The 22261-nt window shown below is 35.8% G+C and overlaps 1 protein-coding gene across 7 annotated transcripts in view; it reads right to left on the reverse strand.

The window, feature by feature from the left end:
* Positions 1 to 22261, reverse strand: part of LOC142339489 (Golgi apparatus protein 1-like) — a 443079-nt gene that overhangs the window by 82585 nt on the left and 338233 nt on the right. For 6 of the 7 annotated variants that reach the window (XM_075389547.1, XM_075389546.1, XM_075389545.1 and 3 more), the window contains exons 2-8: positions 19869 to 20009; positions 19379 to 19408; positions 18898 to 19284; positions 7517 to 7612; positions 7063 to 7287; positions 3004 to 3249; positions 2098 to 2284 (exon numbers count right to left, since the gene is read on the reverse strand). In XM_075389547.1, the coding sequence (XP_075245662.1) occupies positions 2098 to 2284; positions 3004 to 3249; positions 7063 to 7287; positions 7517 to 7612; positions 18898 to 19284; positions 19379 to 19408; positions 19869 to 20000 (1303 nt within the window). In that variant the 5' untranslated portion in view covers positions 20001 to 20009. The remainder of the gene's footprint in view (positions 1 to 2097; positions 2285 to 3003; positions 3250 to 7062; positions 7288 to 7516; positions 7613 to 18897; positions 19285 to 19378; positions 19409 to 19868; positions 20010 to 22261) is intronic. The other variant, XM_075389543.1, reaches the window with a different exon arrangement.

A 22261-nucleotide genomic window follows, 5' to 3' on the forward strand; every position in this document is an offset into this window, starting at 1 on the left:
CAGTATTCAGCACATTGCGTAATTCAATGCGTGAAAGAATTTAAAATCCATTCAGTTGAAACAGTGAGTGAAAGTAAGTCGAGCGTAAAGATCTTTATTTATGCAAAACGAAAAACGTTACCAACAGGAAAAGCGAATTTGAAAACATAGCTGGCAGATTGCCAGAAAAAAGCCCCAGTAGCTTCGTAATCTGCAGTCTCAAAAAGAAAGAAACAGACCAAAAAAAATCTTTTAATTAAATGCTCAGATGTTACATTTTGATTGAAAATCTATCAAAACTGTTGCTGCTTCTAATAGCTACAGATAAGTCACGTGTGACCAAAAACTAAATCACGCGAATGAACACAAAAAAATCGCTCCACTAAAAGTGAAAAATGACGTCAAGCACGCAAATCAGTTGAAACTGCATGAAAAAGAATATTTTGAAGTTGTGATGACATATGGTCGTAAAGAAAACCTTGACGAAATAAAAAACATAGCAGGACAAGTCCTGACCTACAATTCAAAAAAATTTCATCGAATAAATAAAAAACTAGACATAGAACAAACTATGAGTGAATTGGGGAAACCATTTCTAAAAAATCAGATCAAAAACAAAAAAAACAGAAAATCAATGTCAAAATGCTGCTAGCCAAAACAAAAAACCAATGGCGAGAAATGTAAATTTCATTCTAAAAAATACGCCTAGGATGAACTAAGAATGGATTGTTAAAACCATTTAGGAAAAAATCCAATCCAAAAAAATTGAAAACAGTAAAAAAAATAGTGAAATTGCCCCACAAAAACCAAAACCCACTAGCCAAAAAGCGAATTTTGGTTCAAACGCCGTTTTCTTACTCTGCTTTAAAATTAGAGCAAAAAATTTTCATGCCGCAAAATCACTCGCATTTTCGCTCCACTTCCTGTTTCGGTGTGACCAAAATCACTACTCCAATTTGACTTCAAAAATGATGAAAATGTGGGAACAGATCTTAAAAACATAGCTGGCAGATTGCCAAAAAATAGCCGCAATAGCTTTGTAGATCTTCAGTCTCAAAAAAAGTAAAGACAGAATTGAGTTGATAGAAGTTATCGCCGCCGCCTATAAAACTTACAAGTTTAATTCAAAGGAGGTTGTTTTTGGGTGCAAAAAAGTTTCACTGCCGCGGCTCGAACGGCCGATCACCTGATTAACAGCCATTCGCCTTAACCACTCGGCTGTCGGACCATACAATCTTTATTCTTGCAATCAACTTTGTTTTAGCAACAGACAACTTCTGAATAACCACAATCTAGGTCACGCAGAAAGCGTGAAATCAAGCGCGAAAAAACGATTTAAGCAGTGACGAGACAGAATGTTCTAGAACAAATGTAAAACGAAAATGGAGCGTCAGACGACGAAACAAAAAAACCAAGAGCACTGCAACATAGCTACGCTCAGCTTACAGCTTCGCAGCTATAAAAATATTTGATTTCAAGATCGTCTGAAAGCAAATAAGAAGCAAATAGGAACGAAACTGCAAATCACATCACCCTCATCCATGTATAAGCATACAACCCAAGAGAAGCACAGAATGAACTGAAATGCTGAATCATCTTTTTTGCCCTTTTCAACTATTTTTTTGTCCTTTTCGACTTATTTTTCTATTTTTTTTTCTTTTCGACTAATTTTAAACTACTTTTCAGACAAAAATACTCACGTAGCAGAACATTTGACTGCTTTAGCGCACTATTGCGCATTAGGTTCCTTAAGGATTTAGAGCTGAATTTTTTCCCAAGAATATGATATTCAGGAAACCCAAGGGATAAAAGTTATTTTATATCTTATAAGTAATGGTGATATGAGGGTTTCCAGCCAACTCGGCCAATAACAGTATATTTTAAAGGAATGCTTATCTACAATTTGAAAGCACAGGTATGAAAAATGGCATCTTATACCCTCGTTTCACGTCTTAGATCATAAATTTTTTTCAACTCTTAACCTTCTTTAAAAAGCACAGTTAGCGACTGCTTTGGTCTGTATTCTTCGTGTCATCCTTACTATAATATAGCTAATGGTAACGGTCATTAAGCAAGAAAAGGACCATTTTGATTACCAGAAATTTGAAAACTATATACCATTTCTCTGCTTGAACTCGAGGCACAATAGCATGCTGGCCATTTGTGAATGTTCGCCAGTCATGCCTGCATAGTCGCACTCTCCCTTGAACCTCTCCAAGTCCTCCATGCAGTACTCTCTCAGAGGGAAACTCACTTTGGGATCTTCCACCATCAATTTCTTCCTGTGACTCAAGGCTGATTTGCACTGCAAAAAAAAATTGCTGAACTTTTGAATCTCACAGAAGCCAGGGGCAGCGAGTCGATTCAACATTAAAGCAACAGTATGAAAACATAAACCGACAAATGTCGGAAGAATTGCTCTTGAACGATAGGCGAGGCAATTTAATTCAGGGGCTGTAGCCTAAACAATTTTTCTTTTTGGGTGCAAAAAACCTTGCCCTCAACGGCACTCGAACCACTGCCCTCCAGATCCCTAGGCACCCGCACTACCCACTGCGCTAAGCGTAACTCATTTTAATTATATTGCAACCAATTATATATTAGCAACAAGCTTTACTTCGGAGTGAGAGCAATAGAGATCGCTCAAAAATGATGAACGAAAGCGTAAAAAAGTCACTTGAGAAGTCAAAGAATGTTCTAGAAGAAAAGCGCAAAATTGTCAAGCGAAAAATTTGCATAAAAATAAGAAGACACACACGTTTACAATAATTGCTATGAACTTCGTTCAAGAGCAATTAACAAGATCATTCTTAAAAAAACAATTCATTCATTGTAAAATTTATAAACTTTTTAGCTTGTAACTTGCTTTGTCTCTCGATATTGCAGACAGTACAAAGTTATGGCAAATGTTTTCCTTCAACATCAATTGTAGCTAATACCTTTCACCATTTTAGCTCCAAATGTCAAAAAGATACAACCAAAATTATAGTCATTACATTAAACCCACGAGGGTACATCAGTTACCTCAGTGGACATTTCGTCGCTGTTCGAGTTATCCAACAGACAGTCATACACTCTTCCCTGTCCAGCAGCAACATTCTTGCACAGCTGCTTCCTGTCCTCTTTGCACGCAAAGTACACTGCCCTGTCCAAGTTGAAATCATCTGCCTGCAACTCGGCCACTAACAGGATCTCTTTTTTGCACTCCATAGACACTTTCTTCACGTTCTCACGCAAACACTCGATCACGTATCCTTGAGAGTGACCAGCCTAAACAGATTTGAACATTATCATTATCCCCAAAATTAATGTAGTTCATCAGTGGACTAGTCTGGCAGCAGTAAACCCTTAACCGTTTCGAACGATTTTGAAACAAACTGTCATCGACCAACAGCAACAATTTTTTTTAGAAAATACCAAATCATGCACGTTGTTAAACCTTACTAAAGTTTAACAAAGGTCTTGCCTAATACTGCAAGGTACAGAAAATTCCCTTCAGAACATTTACCTTCGAGGATATATTGAAACGATCAACCGAGAAACTAGAGACTATCGTTAAAAAATCCGGATTGCAAAAAACATATTTTGCAATTCCTCATGCAATTAGTAAACAAAACAAGCCTGGATTTTTTGAAAAAATGTTTTCTTGCTTAGCTTATAGGCAAGATAAGTTTAGAATACAATAGAAAACTAATTTAATTTGATATTAAATTGCAAACATACCCGGCAGATTGCCGGAAAATAGCCGCCGTTGATTCCAATAAGCATGATTGGGATTGAAAGAATAGAAGATATTGAAAAAAAAAAGATTTTTGTACAAAAATTATTTTTTAAGTCCAATTTATTTTGATGGCATTTCGTAGTTGAACATACTTCTGTTTCTTAGAGAGAGAGGCTACAGGGGCTACTATCAATGCCAATAAGCATAAGAGATGGTAACTAAGACGTATAGGAACGACGTTCAAATAGCGGGCATCTAAAATTGGGCTTTATGGTTTTATCCCGTTTCTATTTCTGACTTCAATTTTTCATTCTGACTCTGTTCATTTTGAATTGCTTTGCCGAGCAACTGATGTTCAAATTCACTTTTAGCAGAATGAGAGAAGAGAGAAACTAGCCTAGAGAAGTCAAAAAGATTTCACGCAAAATGCTGAAAAAGCGGCAAAATGGTACAGCGAAAAAAAGTTCGACGAAGTAAAAACATAGCAGGAAAAGTCCTGAAATACAATTCAAAGAATGGAATGAAAAACTTAGAAGTACTCTACCTGACCAGCAGATCACGTGAACAATGCCAGCGAAAACAGAAACAAAATCATCTCCAAAAAACTGAGAAATTAAGACAATCAAAAAAATTGAACAAAAATTGCTAAAACTCTAGACGCTTTTACCCCTAAGGCAAAATTTGATCTCTTTAATTATACCTATTTCAAAAATATGTTCAAAACCAAATTTTGTTTCTGAAATCGGTCCAGTATTATATCTGCAATAACAAAGAAATTCATTGGCCCTTGAAGATCGATTAACTCAAAAATGAAAGAAAAAAAATCTATTGCAAATTATAATGAAACGTTACGGAAAATTGTGATATTAAAATCTTCAGAATCGTTTCTGTGTATCTAGAGGCTATTAGACGCCATCCCGTAACCCAATTCCAAGCCTTCAAAAATTCATGGGCTCAAAGACCGATAGGCAATAATTTTCAGAAAAAATTTCAATTTAAAAGAAATAGAAATTCGTTCAAATAAAATGTAGAAAACAATTACTAGCCCCCTAGCAACTATTTAATAGCATACTATCAAACCTTGGACGACGTTAGCTTGCTACTGAGGTGAGAAAAAAACTGACTAAAAGACAAATGTTTTGCAAAACTTAAAAAATTGCAAATTTTATCAAGAAATTTCTAACATTCGAAAGGTTAAATTGTTGAAAACAAATCCATTGAAACTAACAATCATGCAGTAACTTTCATCAGAACATGGAAAAGGTTTTTTGGTACTTGAGAATGGACAAATACGAAAAACTGACAAAAACTTTAGAAAACCTTGAAACAAATTGCAAATTTTATCAAAAATGTGCTCAAATTTGAGACATTAAAATGTTGAAAACCAATCCGTTGTTACTAGAAACTACGCAGTGCCCTATTATCGAACCTCAAAGGAGATTAGTTGGCCCCTGAAGCTGGAAAAACTCAAAAATGACAAAAATTTTCCAAAAACTTGAAAAAAAATTGCAAAAAATAGTATAATTTTGCGTGTTTGTGTTTGTAATACCAAAACATATAGCTCATAAAATAGTCATAAAATGTAAATTTGTCTCAAAAAAGGGCTTCCTCAACTTTTAGAAACTTCAACCTAAGACTAATCAAACAAAAAACTTAAAAAAAATCACAAAAAAAACATGAAAAATTGCAGCATTTTGAGCCCAAAAACTCCTAAAAACGACCTTTTAACCTTCAATTAAGGCCATCCCAGCAGCTGTACCACTCTAAGCACTTGAATGACTACTAAAGCCCTCTTTGGGCCTCTAATGAAACTTAATGCCCGCTGGGCTTTACCTGTTTATCCCGTTTTGAAAGATCAAAGTCGTTGAAAAATGTGTGAACACATCTTAAAAAAAAACACAGCGCCCCAATACAATTCAAATTCTTTGATCTAAAAATCTAAAAATAGGAGCGCTATAATACCCGGCTGAGAAGATGAGGGCGGCTATTAAAAAGAAATGAAGTTTTTTTGTAAAAGAAAAATTTAGATTTTAAATTACCAGGCTCATGGTCGCAGCCGGCTATTTTTGAGCCTAATTTTACTCCATTAAAAATTGTTTTAGCTTCAACCAATTTTGCGGCTTTCTGAGAATTTGCGTGTAATCTTTTGACTTCTCTGCGCTATTTTAATTCTTCGCTCAATGTCCTTTAAAAATTCGGTTGCTCAGTGAAACATACTAAAATTAATAGAGTCAATGCCGATAGAAACGGGAAAAACCCTAGAACCCAAGTTTTAGATGCGCGTTACTAGAGATTTGTTCCGAATACTCTTAGTTATCTAGTTTGATGCTTATTGATAAGGAACCTAATCAATCCTGGTATCCTCTCATAATGAAGTCAAATCAAAATATTTCAATCTCCTTTGCATCATTCATTTTTTCTCGTTCTTGTTTGTCCCAATCGGGGTCATTGGAAACAAAAGCTGCTATTTTTAGACAATCTTCTGATTTCATTACATGTTTATTTTTCAGGTCTTTATATTCATTTAACAGTTTGAAGAGCAGGTCAAGATTAAGAGAACAGAAAATTATTTTTGAATTTAAAGATAGCTGGCAGATTGCCAGAAAATAGCCGCAATAGATCTAGTCTCAAAAAGATGAAAAAACCAGACCAAAAACACTTTTTATTATGCTGAGATGTTACTTTAATAAAGAGTATTTTTAAGTTATGGCTGCTTCTATTAGCTGCTCTCAAATAACCTTCAATTGGTGACACAAACTCACTTGAGCTTATCTCTTTGAATAAAAGTCAAAAGTCAATTTGAGAAAGAGGAAGTCATTTTTGAGAGTGAGGTAAGTCACGTTTGAGGTAAAACTTAATCACGCGAAAGAAAAATGACGTCACGAACGCAATTCAGTTGAAATTGCATGAACGAATGAAAAAGCAGATTTGAAGTGACTGTGACGTCATATGGTCTTAACAATACCTTGACGACGAAATGAAAAACCAAGAGAAGGGCAAGAAGAGCCCCAACTATCGCCTTGCGGCTATTAAAAAGACTGCCGACCTAAAGTATCTAAAGCCGATTATGAGAACTTTCGGCAAGTTATGAAACTAAATTAATGGAATCTCCCCTGGTATCATCGATATCATTATGTTAATTCCGACGTTTGAAATTGCTAGAGAACAAAAGAAAGTTACGCAAAGTTACGTTGAATCCTACGTTTCAAGCTCTTAAGTGATACCTATCATTTTTCTCTAGGATTCCAACCTTGCTTGAATATGCCGCCATTTCCCGAAGAAAATGTTGGAACAACAGCTAAGGTAGCTGGTGACTGTTTAAATCTCTTCTCTAGACAAATATGTCAGTTATAAAAGCTGACCTTTTGGTCGGCATCGACAGATCCGCATTTGAGGCTGATGACGTCATTCTTGCAGTTCTCGTAGAAACTTCCGATGAGACGGTAGTCCTGGAACACGATAATGGAGATGCGGTTGACCATGTGAAAGCATCTGCTTTCCTTCTTAGAGGCTATCTTGTTCTTATGCAACATCAAACATGATACCAGATTCTTCTGCACCTCCTCCGCTGAGCCACATGTCCCGTCCTGAAATATTACAGTTCAAGTTCATATAAAAATTCTTGCAAAATAACAATAGTAATTATTTACTCGTTTCGTTAAAAACTACAAAATAAAATACTTCTGGATCACAGTTTAAGCTATCAATTAAAACGAAAGGCCTCTGCACGGCTGCATTTCATTTTAGAAATTTAATGCTTGCCTAATACTGGTTTGAAAAATGTTCATAAATGCTTAATGGCTGTTCTTGCCATACCTTGGTGATTTTGGCAAGGTCCTCCTTGCAAGTCTCAGCCAACATAGGAGTGAACCTACTGTCTGTTGACATCTGTCGTTTGTACTCCCACACATACTAAAACAAATTTCAGTCTTAAATGAGTACCAAAGAATTCTTCCGATTTTGATTAATAATTTCAGGATCAGATCAGTGACACTCGGTCACAAAACTGATTTATTAAGGTACCACAAATTGCTACAGTGGCATAGAATGTAGCCGATATATAAACATAAACGACTAACGTCGGGCGAATTGCTCTCAAACGACCGTCTTCGTCAGTAGCTAACAACGGTTTAGTGAATCTAGCTTCAGCTTATTGAAGGGGCGTGAGGTGAGTGCAGCGAGGGGGGGGGGTGGGGGGGGGGGGGGGGGGGGAGGGGTGCAACAGTGGGAGGGGGAATGAGGGCGGGGCGTGAGGGGGTTGATGTTTTCTGTTGAGGGGGGAGGGGGTCAATTTATAAAAACCCCCCTTCACACCATAAGTATAAGTCTCCAAAACAGTTTTTGTGAATCTTATAATTTGAGACCAGTGAGCTGAAATGCTCTAAGAAAACTTAATGCCCGCTGGGCGCTACCTGCTTATCCCGTTTTTGGGGACGAAAAATCAAGCGTCAGACGAAAAATCGGTCAAGCGAAAAATCGCATAAAAAGACCAACAGAACTAATATAATTGCTACAAACTTCGTTTGCGAGCAATTAAACACTTCAGCCTCAGTGTAAAATTTGCTTTTATATAACTTAAATCGCTTAAATTTCAAACGATGTTCATCAAGAAAACTCTTGAGCTCGTGATTGATAGAGCTATTGAGAATCAAAGTGAAAGAAAATATTGAGAGTAAGAGTGATTGAGAATTTTAGTTCCAAAATGCAAAAAAGCATGAACAGGATGTTACTGCAAGAGCTCTTTCTCAAACTATTTTTTCTCTATTATAGGACGTTTTTTGACCTCAAAAACATCCCACGGGAGTGGCAAATGACGACATGTGCGAAATGGCTCTGCTCGGAGGTAGCAAAGTCACAGTTTCACTTCTAGGCGCTTGATCAATTAGTCACAACAAAAATGAAAAAACGACGAGTTCGAAAACAAAGCATGACAGGTCTTGAAATGCAATTAAAATAATTATGCTGACTGGACGAAAAACAACCTAAAATGACTAAGAATTGATTACCAAACCATTTAGAAAACAATCAAAACCAGCGTCAAATTGCCGCATGTGAACAAAACAACCACAATTTAGAAGACAAATTTTTGCTCAAACATCCTTTCGTCACTCTGCTTAAAGACAAAACTTTAACGCCACAAAATTACTCATTTTTTGTTCAATTTCATTTTTCGTCGACCCAAAACACCAGTCCAAATTGACATCAAATTTTAAGCAAAGCCATTAAAATAATTTATCAGATCTGAAAGAGCGCCCCCAGTACAGTTTAAATTATTATTTTTTTTAATCTTCAAAAATGTAAATTTAAAGTTATAACCACAACAAGAACGTTTGGTTAAATATTTACATTTTCAAAATCGCCTCGTAAATATATGAATAGTTTGGTCTTTATACTTCAGTAGAAAAATTTCCTAAAGCCTCTTACTTGTCTATCTATTGGAACACGTTCATGCAGTTTGACCATTTCGCTGCTTAGTTTTTCCTTAAATTTGTTTTTAGTTTTCTCTTTTCGGATTTCAATTGGCAAATTATTCCATTTCCTAGAAAAATTTCTGATCAGTGACCTGTCACTCCATTTGGATTGGCACTTATTCTTTGGAAAAAACTGGACAGTTCTGCAGTTTTTGGTCAATTCGTACTTTTCAAGAATCCTGAAAGAGGAGTTTTTGGTTTCTCGACTACTCTGTTTATATTGTGAGAGGAGGTCAAAAAATTTAAGAAGACAAACTTTTTTAATGAAAAGCTCTGCTGGTAAAATTTTGTCTTTCAGTAATAGATCTCTTGCACTGTCAAACTTTTTGCGCAGGTGGCAAACCTTTATTCCCCAATTTATTTGTTTATTAACTCTTTGAAGTGACATAACCGACAACGATTGAAAAAAAAAATTGCACTAAAATTGAGATGGGACAAAACAAGTGATTTAAAAAGAACGATTCTTGCTTTTAGTGGTAGAAAATGTCTTACTAAGTAAATTGACCTAATAGCATTTGCCATTTTTGCTAATGTTTTGTTCAGCTGAATGTCAAAATTTAGATTGTTATCAATCATTATACCTAAATAACGACAACTTGTTTTTGGCTCTATGAAAATTCCATTATAAGGAAATTGTTCAATTTTTGATTCACCATTTTTTGAAAAAACCACAATTTCTGTTTTATCTCTGTTTAAAGTTAGCATATTTTGCCTCATATAACTGTCAGTACTTTCAAATACACTGTTAATTTCGCATAAGAGATTTTCATCGGATTTGGAATGACAAATAATGCATGTGTCATCTGCAAACTGTAAAACGTCCTCTCTTTTCATTTTTTCAGGGAAGTCGTTGATATATATTAAAAAAATTAAAGGTCCGAGAACTGTTCCTTGAGGTACTCCGTGATTTATTGTCACCCAGTTCGAATATTCTATGCCGTTCTTTACGCATTGTTTTCTGTTAGACAAAAACGATTCTAGCATTGCAATTGATTCCGTACTAAATCCATATTTAGTAATTTTTTCGAGAAAAATTTTGTGAGATATTGAGTTAAAAGCTTTGGCTAAATCCAAGAATATACTAACAACGGTTTCGTTTTCTTCTAACAAACTATTCACTGATTCTGTCAACGATATTACTGTGTCATTCGAAGATTTTCTTTTCAGAAACCCAAACTGATTTTTATTGATTATTTCATACTTTTCAACATGTTCTAGCATTTGTTGGAGCAAAAGTCTTTCGAAAATCTTCGCAAGAGTCGGTGTAACTGAAATTGGTCTGTAGTTTCCTGCTTCCAGTGGATCCCCTTTTTTGTAAATTGGAGTTACATATGCTTTTTTAAGTATGTCAGGAAAAATGTTTTTTGATATACATTCGTTTATTGCAAACTGTAGATGTGTTCCAATAGACATTTTGCTACACTTGAAGGACCATGTAGTGAGTAATCCAGGACCCGCTGCTTTGTTTTGTGGTAATTGATCAATTACAGTAAACAGTTCTTTTCTCGTTATATGTCTGAAGGAAAACTCAGTTTTGTCAAAAGCAAAGTCCGGTAGCTCAATCTTTTCTGTCTCGCCTTCGTATAAACCAAATTTAGAAAAACAAATATTAATTGTGTTAGCGATTTCTTTTTTGTCTTTTAAGATATCTTGGTTGAACCGAATTCTAGAAATTTTGCCGTTTTTATCCTCGTGTTTTATTTTTGTTTTAATGAATTTCCACTGTTGTTTTGAATCGGGAAGACTTTCGAACAATTTCTGTGAATAATTGTGGCTCGCTCTTCTAAGTAGTCTGTTTGTATGGTTTCTTATTCTTTTGTATGAGTTATATGTGTCAACGTCTGCTGTTATCTTCCAAATATTGAAAAGCCTGTGCTTTTCGTTGATTAGATTCAGAATTTTTCTGGATAACCATTTCTTTTTCGTTGATTTTGATGATGGCTCTCCTATTTTGATGCGAGCTATACTATTCAGAATATTTTCAAACATAATTGAAAATTTTTCAAAAGTTGAGTTTGCATTGTTTTGTTGATACATGAAACTCCAATCCGCGGATGCAATTTTTTTGTTAAGATTAGCTCTAGTAAATTTGCTAGTATCCCGGTAAAAAAATTGCGTTTTGTTGTTTTCATAATCAATGTCCAGTGACGAAAAGAAAACTTGTGTAAAGTGATCACTTCCAAATAATTGCTCGATAACAGTTGTATCAAAAATTTGATGTTTCGTTGTTAAACAGTGATCAATTAGTGTTTCCTGATTTCCATTTGTCCAGGTTGGAGTATTTTTATTTACTATCTCAAGCCCATTGTTGGAAGCAAATTCTGTCAATAACTCTTTTTCTCTTTGATTGAAAAAATTGATGTTAAAGTCGCCGAATAGTATTACATTATCAGTTATTGAATATGCGCCTGAAATTTCTGATGTCAACTCTTCTAGAAAAAATTCGCCCAAGTTTTTATTGGAACAATAAGAAACGTTAGCTAGAAGTTTTTCCTTAAACGGTGCTTGTATTTCAAGCCATAGTGATTCAAAAAACTTCTGTTAATAGAGTTGAGATCATTCCGTATTTTATGTTTGAACGTATTTGGTACCCATATCCCTACTCCACCACCTCTCGTTAACTGCGTCAATTTTGATCTACTTTGATGGAAAAAGTGGTGATTGTTGCTTAAAAAGTTTAAGGGTATCTTCTGATTATCGTTTATCCATGTTTCAGTAACAATGAAGCATGTTTGTCTGTTCTGCTGCTGCAAAAAATCCGAAATCTCTTCGTGTTTGTTGTTAACGCTTCTAATATTTGTGTATACAAAACATGGATGCAAGTTTGCATTTGTCTTATGTTTATCGTAGCTTTCGAATGTTTGTAGATTATGTAAATTGGGCCCTGGATTAGATTCGACATCACCGCAAAGTAAAATTAAGTAGGTTATAGTTAGGAACTGATATAGTAAGTTTAAAGACCAAAATCCAAGACATACATTATCAACTATTGTTTTGTTTTTGAAAATCAAATAAATTGAAGTGCTTGGGTGACAATTGATTGAACACTTACATTTTTTATTTTCTGCAAGAAAAAACAGGCTAAAAAACACGAGAAATTTCCAATAGGAAAACATATTTTTCAAAGTCACCCAAACGCATTATATCCCATATGACCATTTCTGTTCCAGTTATTGACATTATCTAATGGCTGCTTTTTGATTTGTCTCATAGATACGTTGCTGACAGAAGGTTGATACCCCACAATTGATATGTAATTTCTTAAGCTAAAAACCATTTTCTGGATTCCATTGTGATTAGGATGAATGCCATCCATTCGAATATCTACATTTTCCAAATTATAATCCAGAACTTTTATGTCGGTATTTTGAAACTCTCCGCGTAAACCATCTGCTATATCGTCTAAAGCCCGGTTAAATTTGTTTATTTCATTGTTGTTAGTTTCGCGTCCAAAACTGCCGTTTTTGACCTTGGGTAATTTACAAATCGCTACTTTGTAAGGCTTTATTTTATTAACGCACTTCGATAAAACGACTCCCAACTCTTTAGCGGCATCTTCTCCTGTCGTACCTTGATCAATGGAATTATGCCCTGTATGAATAATCAGACATTCTGCTTTTGTTGATGGCGCATAATTGTCAATGATATTATTGAGGTCTTTTATTGTCGAAGATGGATAAGAGTGAATGGCAGCATCATTACTGATGTCATCTTGGCGAACCAGTTTATACGAGCTGTCAGAAATTATTAACTGTTTTGTGAAACGAGGAACAAATTTTGGATAAAAATGACGGTTGACAGTAGATTTTACGACATCTTTTTCTGCTGTTTTTTCGCTAATTAAATTTGATATTAATTTATCATTCTGACTCCTCAAAAATTGAATCTCAGATTGAACTTGATTATAAAGTTCTTTCCGATGTTCCAATTCAAGCTTAAGTCTGTCCAATTCTTGGTTATTGTCTTGATTCTTGTTTGCTAAATTAAGTGACTCCCTTCTTTGATTTCTTAGTTGCATCACCTCGCTTATTAGTTTCTCTTTTGTCCATTTCGACAAACCCGAAATAGTATCTGTCATCTTGATATCTATGCTTTAGGGTGATTTGGTTTTAGTTATTCGTGCATAAACCAGAAAAAAAGACTCGCCCTGAAAATGACACTATATTAAATTAAAAGTTAAATTGGTTTGGTCTCACCAGTTTGAAGTCCAGATATAGAATACCCAATAATTCGGTTTGCTTGTTGAAGAAAAAAAACTTGTTTGCTTTATCGCAAAAACAAAAAGGTCTTTGTCAGATAACGTTCTCAATGATTGGAAGCAGAAAAAAAAATCTATCAGCGTGTTCTTTCACATAAATTTACGCTGCTGACTTTGCTTTTGACTTTTTTACAAAACGGTGCGACCAGTTAATAGCCTCGCTTAGAGTAAACAGTCACGCTAGAAAAGTGCCTTTTGATCCATGAAATCATTCCACCTCAGGAGTGGCGTTAAGTCACACCTTCAGAAAATCAGAAATCCCAAGGCAACTAAACAGTGACAACTCAGTTGAGCTTTACCATTTTTCACGCTTCCAATGAGTAAAAGTCAAATCGGTCAGACAAAAAAAAACAATTCCAAGCACATAGAAACCGACCACCAGGATCAAAATATTTGCTGAAAACTTTGTTTGAGCAATCAAAAATTAAAGTTACATCATTTAGCCACAATTAGATAAGTAGCTACATAACTCCAATCACTGTTTGTAAACAATTCAAGTTTACACATGCAAATATAAACAGACAAAATTGCTCTCGAACGATTGGAGGGGCACTTTAATTCAGAGGGGGTTATAGCTTAGATAATTTAACTATGGTACTACAAATCCTACCAAGGAGGGGTTCGAGCCTCTGAAACACTATCTATTTTGCTATCAGGGGCGTGCCATAGTTGATCTAAAAATCGCTTGTTCTACCGAAAAGACTTAATTTCTGAAAAATTTAGATCACGCAAATATCAAGAAGTCAAGCGTGATAAAGTGACTCGAGAATTGACTCGAAATCTTCCGAAACAAAACTGTCAAGCAAAAATTTTGTATAAAACGACACATACGTTTACTATAATTGCTTTAAACGTCGTTCGACAGTAATCAAAAATTCCAAAATCATATGCTACTTTAGAATCAAAATTCAGTAGGAGCGTGTTTAAAAATTCGCTTCTTTTGGGATAGGCGGCATTATTTTTAAAACACCCAGCTGATTGAAAAACCATGCAACTTTTGGATAAGAATTATTAAAATTATAACGATGAAGCAAAAGCGAAAACAAACAAAAAGATGGTCTTAAATCATTGTTTGGGAGCCGCTCGTTTGTTATCTTTTCCTTATATATTTGACATATTACTATTGTAGCATCAATGAAACAGAAGAGACGATAAAACTTTGACTTAAAGCTTCTCATTAATTTACGACTACATTTAGGGATAAATCTACAACGAACGTCGCAACGTACAGTTTCATTGTGTTGCAAATGTTTCAAATAGAACACTTATCCAAATCCTTTTTCACCCGCACAAATGCTTTTGCACTATATACCGTAAAGCTCAATTGGGTTACTACTCATTTTTTGAAGACGTTCTTTCTTATTTCCCAGAGGCATTATTCCTGTTTTAGGCCAAATTTTATTTTTAATCTAATTTAATCAGCACTACCTCTTTAGATCAACAACTAACTTGTTCAGAGAACAACTACATCCACAGCTATCTAGCTCAAAAATTGTTTCAAAAAGAATTTACGAAAGACTTAAGGAATTTACTTTTCTGTGATTTCATGTTTCACTCCGATGAATACACTGAGTGGTCAAAACTGACAAGAAGAAAGGCCGGGCTAGCTCATTATCAGAGTTCAAAACAAACAACTACAATGATTGTGCCGCTGATTTTCGTTACGTATTCTGAACGAAAAGTGACTCCTTTATTTGGTTCCGAAGAGTTTTAGCGTACTACACGTGCAATTAAAATCTTCTCTTAAAATTTAGCTTTGTAGAACTAACTTTTACAAGTCCAGAATTGAACTGAAATTGGAAGTGGAATTGCGAGAACGTCTAACGTGGAAATTGGAACTTTGAGAGCAGAGTTTTCTTTCCTATTTCAAAAAGCTTGATAAAATCATCACGATGCGCTTGTTTGTTTGAGAGCAATTGATATGCAATATTTTACAGGTTTGGTGAGCAATGTACTGTATCAACAATTCGTAGGGTTGCAATTTATTTATGTAGACGCACCTTTAAAAATTTTGCTAGTTCATGCAGAATATGTTCACAACTTGAAACAGTATTGCTATCTACCCTTTGCATTGATTGAATCTATACTTCAAGTGGAAAAATTCAATCCACATACAATGCAGATAAAAATAACACAAACATAGCTGGCAGATTGCCAGAAAATAGCCGCAATAGCTTCGTAGAACTGCAGTCTCAAAAAACAGTAAAGAAGACAGACCAAAAAAAATCGGCTTTTCATTGAAGGCTGATATGTTATATTTTGATTTAAAAATCTGTACAAGTTTTTGCTGCCTCTATTAGCTGCTGTCTAATAACCTTCAGTTAGAGTAACACACACCCATTTGAACTTATCTCTTTGAATTAAAGTAAATAAAAGTCATTTCAAAGTGAGGAAGTAATTTTTGTGAGTGAGGTAAGTCAAGTGTTACCAAAAATTTAATCACACAAATGAAAAAAGTCGCTCCACTAAGAGCAAAAAATGACGTCACGCACGCACTTCAGTTGAAATTACATGAACAAATGAACAAAAAGCAGATTTAAAGTGGTTGTGACGTGATTACGGTCGTCACAAAAAAAGCGACGACGAAATAAAAAACATAGCCGGAAGAAAGTCGTCTTCAAAAGAAATACTGTTTTTTAATTCAACTGGTTCCTACTAAAAAGACTAAAAACAAAAAAAATCAGTAAAAAAATTTCATAACTCCTATATATAAAATTAGCCAAATTTTTTGTCTTCAATCGAAAACCTACGCGAGCAGCAAAGGTCAAGTTAATTTAGACTCCCAAAACTTTAATTTCGAAAAATTGAATACTGCAAGAAATGGCCAAAAATTGTTACGGAACTTATATCCTCTCAATCGAACCACTATTTTACAATATAAAAACAGGAATCAATTGGCAACAAAGAAAACTTTGCCACTTAAACAATAAACACTAGTATATATTAAAACGCTTTAAATCACAATGAAGTCGATAAAAAGCAATGACCAGAAATCAAATCAAAAATAATTATGAAAAAGACTTAACAGGCAGAACAACATTCAAACGCAAAAAGTTCGCATGTTACTAAAACCAAGATCTAAGAATAATTGCACAAAAAGAGTGTTGTACAGAAATTTTAAAAGTGATGCTAGGAAAAAGTCAATGCCATATCTTAAACAAAATCAATTGCAAACAAAAAAATCAAAAGAAAAAGACAAAAATTTTCAGTTCAAATCCATAATTTAAATTAGTAAAAGCAGGTCGAATCGAAATATAGGCGTTAGAAAGAAACATGCTAGACTGTGGAGAATAAAGACATCGTGAAAAGGATGAAATGAAACAAATTCGCAATAAGTGAAAAATCAAAAAATGAAATTGTAAACTCTAGTTAAACAAAATGACGAAATACTGGAAAATTGAGTAAAAACATTGATTTAGTGTTATTAGGCAATCAAGGTTTAAGAACATTACATAGCCATCTTCCTGTCTCAGTAAAAAGTGGAAACAGCTCAATTGTGAAACAGTAAAACAATAAAAAAATGTTCAAACTATGGTAAAAATGTCCAGTGAATTTTAAAGAGTTATAGCTAAAAACAAATCAATTAGCAACAGAACGAAACAAAAAACACCGAGGATGCACCAAAAGACTTTTTTCAGTAAATAAACTCAAAGAACAAACAAAAAATTAGAGAAGTTTGACAAAAACCGTTACAAAATCGGATTAGTACGTGTACAATTTTAAAGAACAAATTACCTCACGTCAAAAAGATACATCCAATTCAGAAATTCTCAAAAAGACGTTGACATTTTTTAATTCCGTCAAAAAGTATTTAAAGAGCCAAAAACAATGAAAAATTGAGAACTATAGGCCAAGTGTGAACTTGAAACGCATTATTTAGCTTCTAGAAACATTGCGGTATCAATTTCAGGTGGTTGCATATTCAAACGGCATCAATCAAAATTACCTTTTGCAAAAAAAAAACAAGTTACAATAAGAATTGGGCCAAATTGACGAAAACATGGCTAAAAACTGTCATCATCTATACGCGCCAATCTCAAACATACCCGGCAGATTGCCGGAAAATAGCCGCCGTTTTTTCCAATAAGCATGATTGGGATTAAAATAACAGAAGATATTGGAAAAAAAAAGATTTTTGTACAAAACCATTTTTAAGTCCGATTAATTTTGATGGCATTTCGTAGTTGAATATACTTACTTCTGTTTCTTAGAGAGAGGCTACAGGGGCTCCTATCAATAACAATAAACATTAGAGATGGTAAATAAGACTTATAGGAACGACGTTCAAATAGCGGGCATCTAAAATTGGGCTTTATGGGTTTATCCCGTTTCTATTTCTGACATCCATTTTTGAACTAACTCTGTTCATTTTGAATTGCTTTGCTGAGCAACTGATGTTCAAAATCACTTTTAGCAGAATGAGAGAAGAGCGAAACTAGCCTAGAGAAGTCAAAAAGATTTCACGCAAAATGTTGAAAAGGCGGCAAAATGAGGTAAAGCGAAACATTTTTTATTCGACGAAAAAAACATAGCAGGACAAGTCCTGACGTACAATTCAAAGAATTTTCATTGACTAAACAGAAAAACTAGACCTAGAATGAACTATGAGTGAAATGCGAAAACCATTTTAGAAAAAATCAGATAAAAAAATAAGAAAAAAACAGACAATCAATGTCAAAATGCCGCATGTGAACCAAAAAAAACCACTAGCGAGAAATGAAAAATTAATTCAAACAAAAAACTAGGTCTAGAATGAGCTGTGAATAGATTGGGAAAACCCTTTAGAAAAAAATCCGATCCAAAAAATCGAAAAAACAGTAAAAATCAGAGTGAAATTGCCGCATGTGAACAAAAAACCACTACCGAGATACCGAATTTTTGTTCAAACACCGTTTTCTCACTCTACTTTAAAATTAGAGCGAAAAAAGTTAACAACGCAAAACAACTCGCTTTTTCGCTTCATTTCCTGTTTCGGCGTGACCAAAATCACTACTCCAATTTGACTTCAAAAATCATGAAAATTTGTGAACAGATCTTAAAAAAAAAGACAGCGCCCCAATACAATTCAAATTCTTTGAATTGTAAAAAATAGGAGCGCTAATATAGCCGGCTGAGAAGATGAGGGCGGCTATTAAAAACTCTTTTCAAACTCAAAAAGTCATTCACTGAACGCAGCGCATAAACAAAAAACTTCTCTCGCTCAGAAAAATTTAATTCACGCGGCAATTTCACTCTTTTAAGATTGGGTTAAAACGCCGCCTGAAAAATACTTCCGGTAAAAAAATCCTTAAGAAAAGCAATACTCCTCTTCGAGTCGTAAAAACCAAGAGAAGGCCAATAATAGCCCCAGCTATCGCTGTGCGGCTATTAATAAAGAAAGCCACAGGATAAGCAAAGAACCATCAAAAGCTCTGCAATGTCATCGAATTCTCTCCAACAAAAATTAAATGCTGTACATTTATTCATACCGTATGACACTCGTCAGTCAAGTCAGAGTCGTCTTTCCTCTGCGCTAAACAGCTCAACGTGTTGAAGTTGCTACCCAACATTGATTCCGGACAGATCCGTCGCACGTCTGTAGTGCACTCTGCTGACTCCGAAATCAACACTGCGGGACCTTTCTTCCCTTTCATCGCTGCAACTCCACCAGCACCAGGTGGTACGAGGCCAGGCTTCCCGACGATTTGCTGCTGACCAGGTTGAACTCCAGGGTTAATTCCATTTTGCCCAGGTTGGAAGAACTGGGGCTGTTGGGCACCTTGGTTCATGTTGTTCAATGGCTGCATGAACTGGCCGCCCCCTCCTCCTCCTGGCATATTCTGAATTGGCACATTCATGTGCTGTTGATCCCTGGCCTAAATAAGACAACCATGTATACGTTGAGCAGCTTTACCTTTTCTTCAAAGAGCTAGATAGTTTACTTTTGTCCCAGATGAAAGATATCCAAACCTTTGATTTAATTTTGGCTTTTGATGCACTCTAAAAACAATGAGTCAAACGGCATAGTTTATTGATCCATTTATCTTAAAGTTTAAATTTCTCAGGTCCCGCATCATTTCGCCGTTCACATAAATCAACCACGTGAGAATTTATCTTTTTACAATGAGAGTATCACAGCTCAATCACGTGTTCACTAACCATTTGATAAAGAGACACAACAAAGGTCGCGTTCGGCAGGCTAAATGTTTCTTGGTTTGTATTAATACTAAAAATTACACCCTGCTTCAAGATAAAACATCATATACGAATGCATAGGCAGATTTCGCAGTAGGAGTACAATTGTCTATAGAATTCTAGAAAAATCTGATTAATCTGCCGAAGAAATAACCATTGATCAAAATTTCTTAAACTTCTTTTCGCGAGCTGAGCTCAGAAAGAAACAGAGAAAAGCTCAAAGCAATTTTGTTTACGAAAGTTTACGAATCTGAAGAGTACTGACCTGTTGAACTAAATTCTGTTGTGGCATCTGTTGTCGTTGTGGCACATCATTGCGCACTTGATTCTGCTCAGCTGCCCAAATAACATAAAAGGAGCAGCTTACTAGTACGAATAAGGAAACCCCTTGAGTCATACTCACTCTGAAAGGGTTCAATGTATAATTATGTAACAAATCGTTTTCGATTAAGACAACTTTAGCTTGATCAATAGTGTTAAAAAGTGATAGTCTTCTAAAAGATTGACTTCTAAAAAAGAGATTGACTCCGCTCTATATGCCCAAGTCCGTTGTTTTCTCGTTCTATTGATGTACTTTATCCATTAATGAACCGATCGATGACTTGAATACCATTCCCCTGCTTCCTCCATTTCAGCAGTTTTTGACACAAATGAAAACATCTGTCTTGTCTATATTTTTATTAGATTTTTGTCGGTTATGCTATAGTTGTAGTTCAATGTTGGCGGACAAAAGAATAATCTGACATAAATAATCAACATCAAAACAGGTAAGGGTGCTACTTAAAACACAAAATATTTTGAAATTTTGTAGTACAATTTTGCAATTAAAGATATTGACCGTGTCTAGTTAAGCTAGTCAAATTTGGCATTAAATGTGTCGAGTTTATAACGTCGATAGATTAAGAATCCTCCTCCGGTTTGAGGGGCGGATACTCCTCTAGATCTTGGAAATCAGTTGAGTTAGCAGGCACCTCTTTGTTAGCAATGTTTGAGTTGTCAGCTGAATCCTGTTCGCCTATTGCAACTACTGAAGTGATTAAGTTGCTGCTGATCGACTTAGAAGCCATCCAATCACTTATGTACGGCGCCTTAGTCTCCGATTCCTTAGAAATTTGCTGCAATGTGACCGCCGACATCTCCTGAGTGAATAGTTGCTCACTGAATGTGCGAGCAAATGGTTCCTCGGCTTCCTCTACAAATTCCTCGCTCACATCTTCAGCTTGTGATGGTTGGGGTGCTTGCGATGAGCTATCGATCATCCCGACAGAGCTTGTATCCGCTTCGGTCAATGGAGTCGCGGAGAACGACGTCGCCTGATGTTGAGATAAGGCTTCGATGATCTCATCGCTAACTCCGTGCAGGGTCTTATCCCCTGTGCTCAGACTCCTGTAGCCACTTTCCCTGTCATTTTGTGATCGCTCCTCTGTCGATGAGGCAACAGTTTTCATCCCTGAGTCTTTGTGAATGCAGTTGTCAGCTTTAGAAGGCGAGCAGTTTGGGGGTGAATTTTTGAGATACTTCTCCAGGAACTCAATGCATGGTTCCGATCCCTTGCTCAAAAACACGTCGTCAAGACCGAAGTCCACCAAACGCGCCAGAAGCTCATGATGTAATGTGTTTCGCTTCGCATGCTGGTCGCGCGCACTCTTCAACGTAAGCAGCAAATGCGCAGCTGTTTCTAACTTCTGTTTACTCCCCGAATCCCTTCTATGCTTGAGATAACTAGGTGGTCTTGTAAGTGTTCCCAAGCTTGATGAGCTAGCGGTGCTGTCACCAGGTTTGATTGGAGTTGAGTCATTCTCCAACGCTAACTTGCTCAATCGCCTCTGCTCAATGATGTGATCCTTTCGCTCAAGCAATAATCTCTCCTCGCATTCAAGACGTCCAATTTCGAGATCACACTTATGTACTTTGTCTCTCAACTCGATCGCGTTTCTCAAAGGATCCGAGTTGTCTTTCAATGTCCTGATTTTCATCTGCAGCTCTTTATACTGTGTGTCGAAATCTTTGATGACGTCAGCCAATTCTTGCCACTTGTCAACAAAGAATTTGAGCTCATTTCGCTTTCTCACTGTCGCAGACAGTCTTTCTTTGTTCGAGCGAATACTGTTTACAGTTCTCGAATCTTGTGCTACAAGATTTCGGCGTTCCTTATTTCCTCTGCCGCCACCTATATTCTTCATCTCAGTTTCCAGACTATCAATTTTCTCTCTCAGCTGTGTCTCCTCTTGCTGGAGTTTGGCCACTTTTGAATTCATGTGCTCTATTTTGATGGCAGTTTTACATTCTGGATTTCTTGCATGCCAGTCATACAATGTGTTTTGTAACAGATGAGACAGGTCACTTTGAGCTTTGCGTTTATAGTCCAGTAGCTTCTGTGCCTTCTCGAAGTACGCATTCAGCTCCTTTTTAGCGTCGCTCAACTTTTCGTCTGGTTTCTTGGTTCTCTCAAGAAAGCTTTTCGAGTCGGCAAACTTGCTCTGAAAATGATTTCTGGTTATCCTTTTGGTCTTCAACAGCTCCTGGACACGCCTCAACTTTTTCCTCAGCTCGTTGCTGCTCAAAATTGACACGCCTTTTGCATCAAGGATATTATTCAACTCGTGACAACTCGAACAAGATGACAATGGAGTGTTGGTTCCACCGGAGCTCGAAGAC

The sequence above is a fragment of the Convolutriloba macropyga genome, chromosome 5 (assembly GCF_964194025.1).
Source record: "Convolutriloba macropyga chromosome 5, txConMacr16.3, whole genome shotgun sequence".
In the NCBI taxonomy this organism is placed as follows: domain Eukaryota; kingdom Metazoa; phylum Xenacoelomorpha; order Acoela; family Convolutidae; genus Convolutriloba; species Convolutriloba macropyga.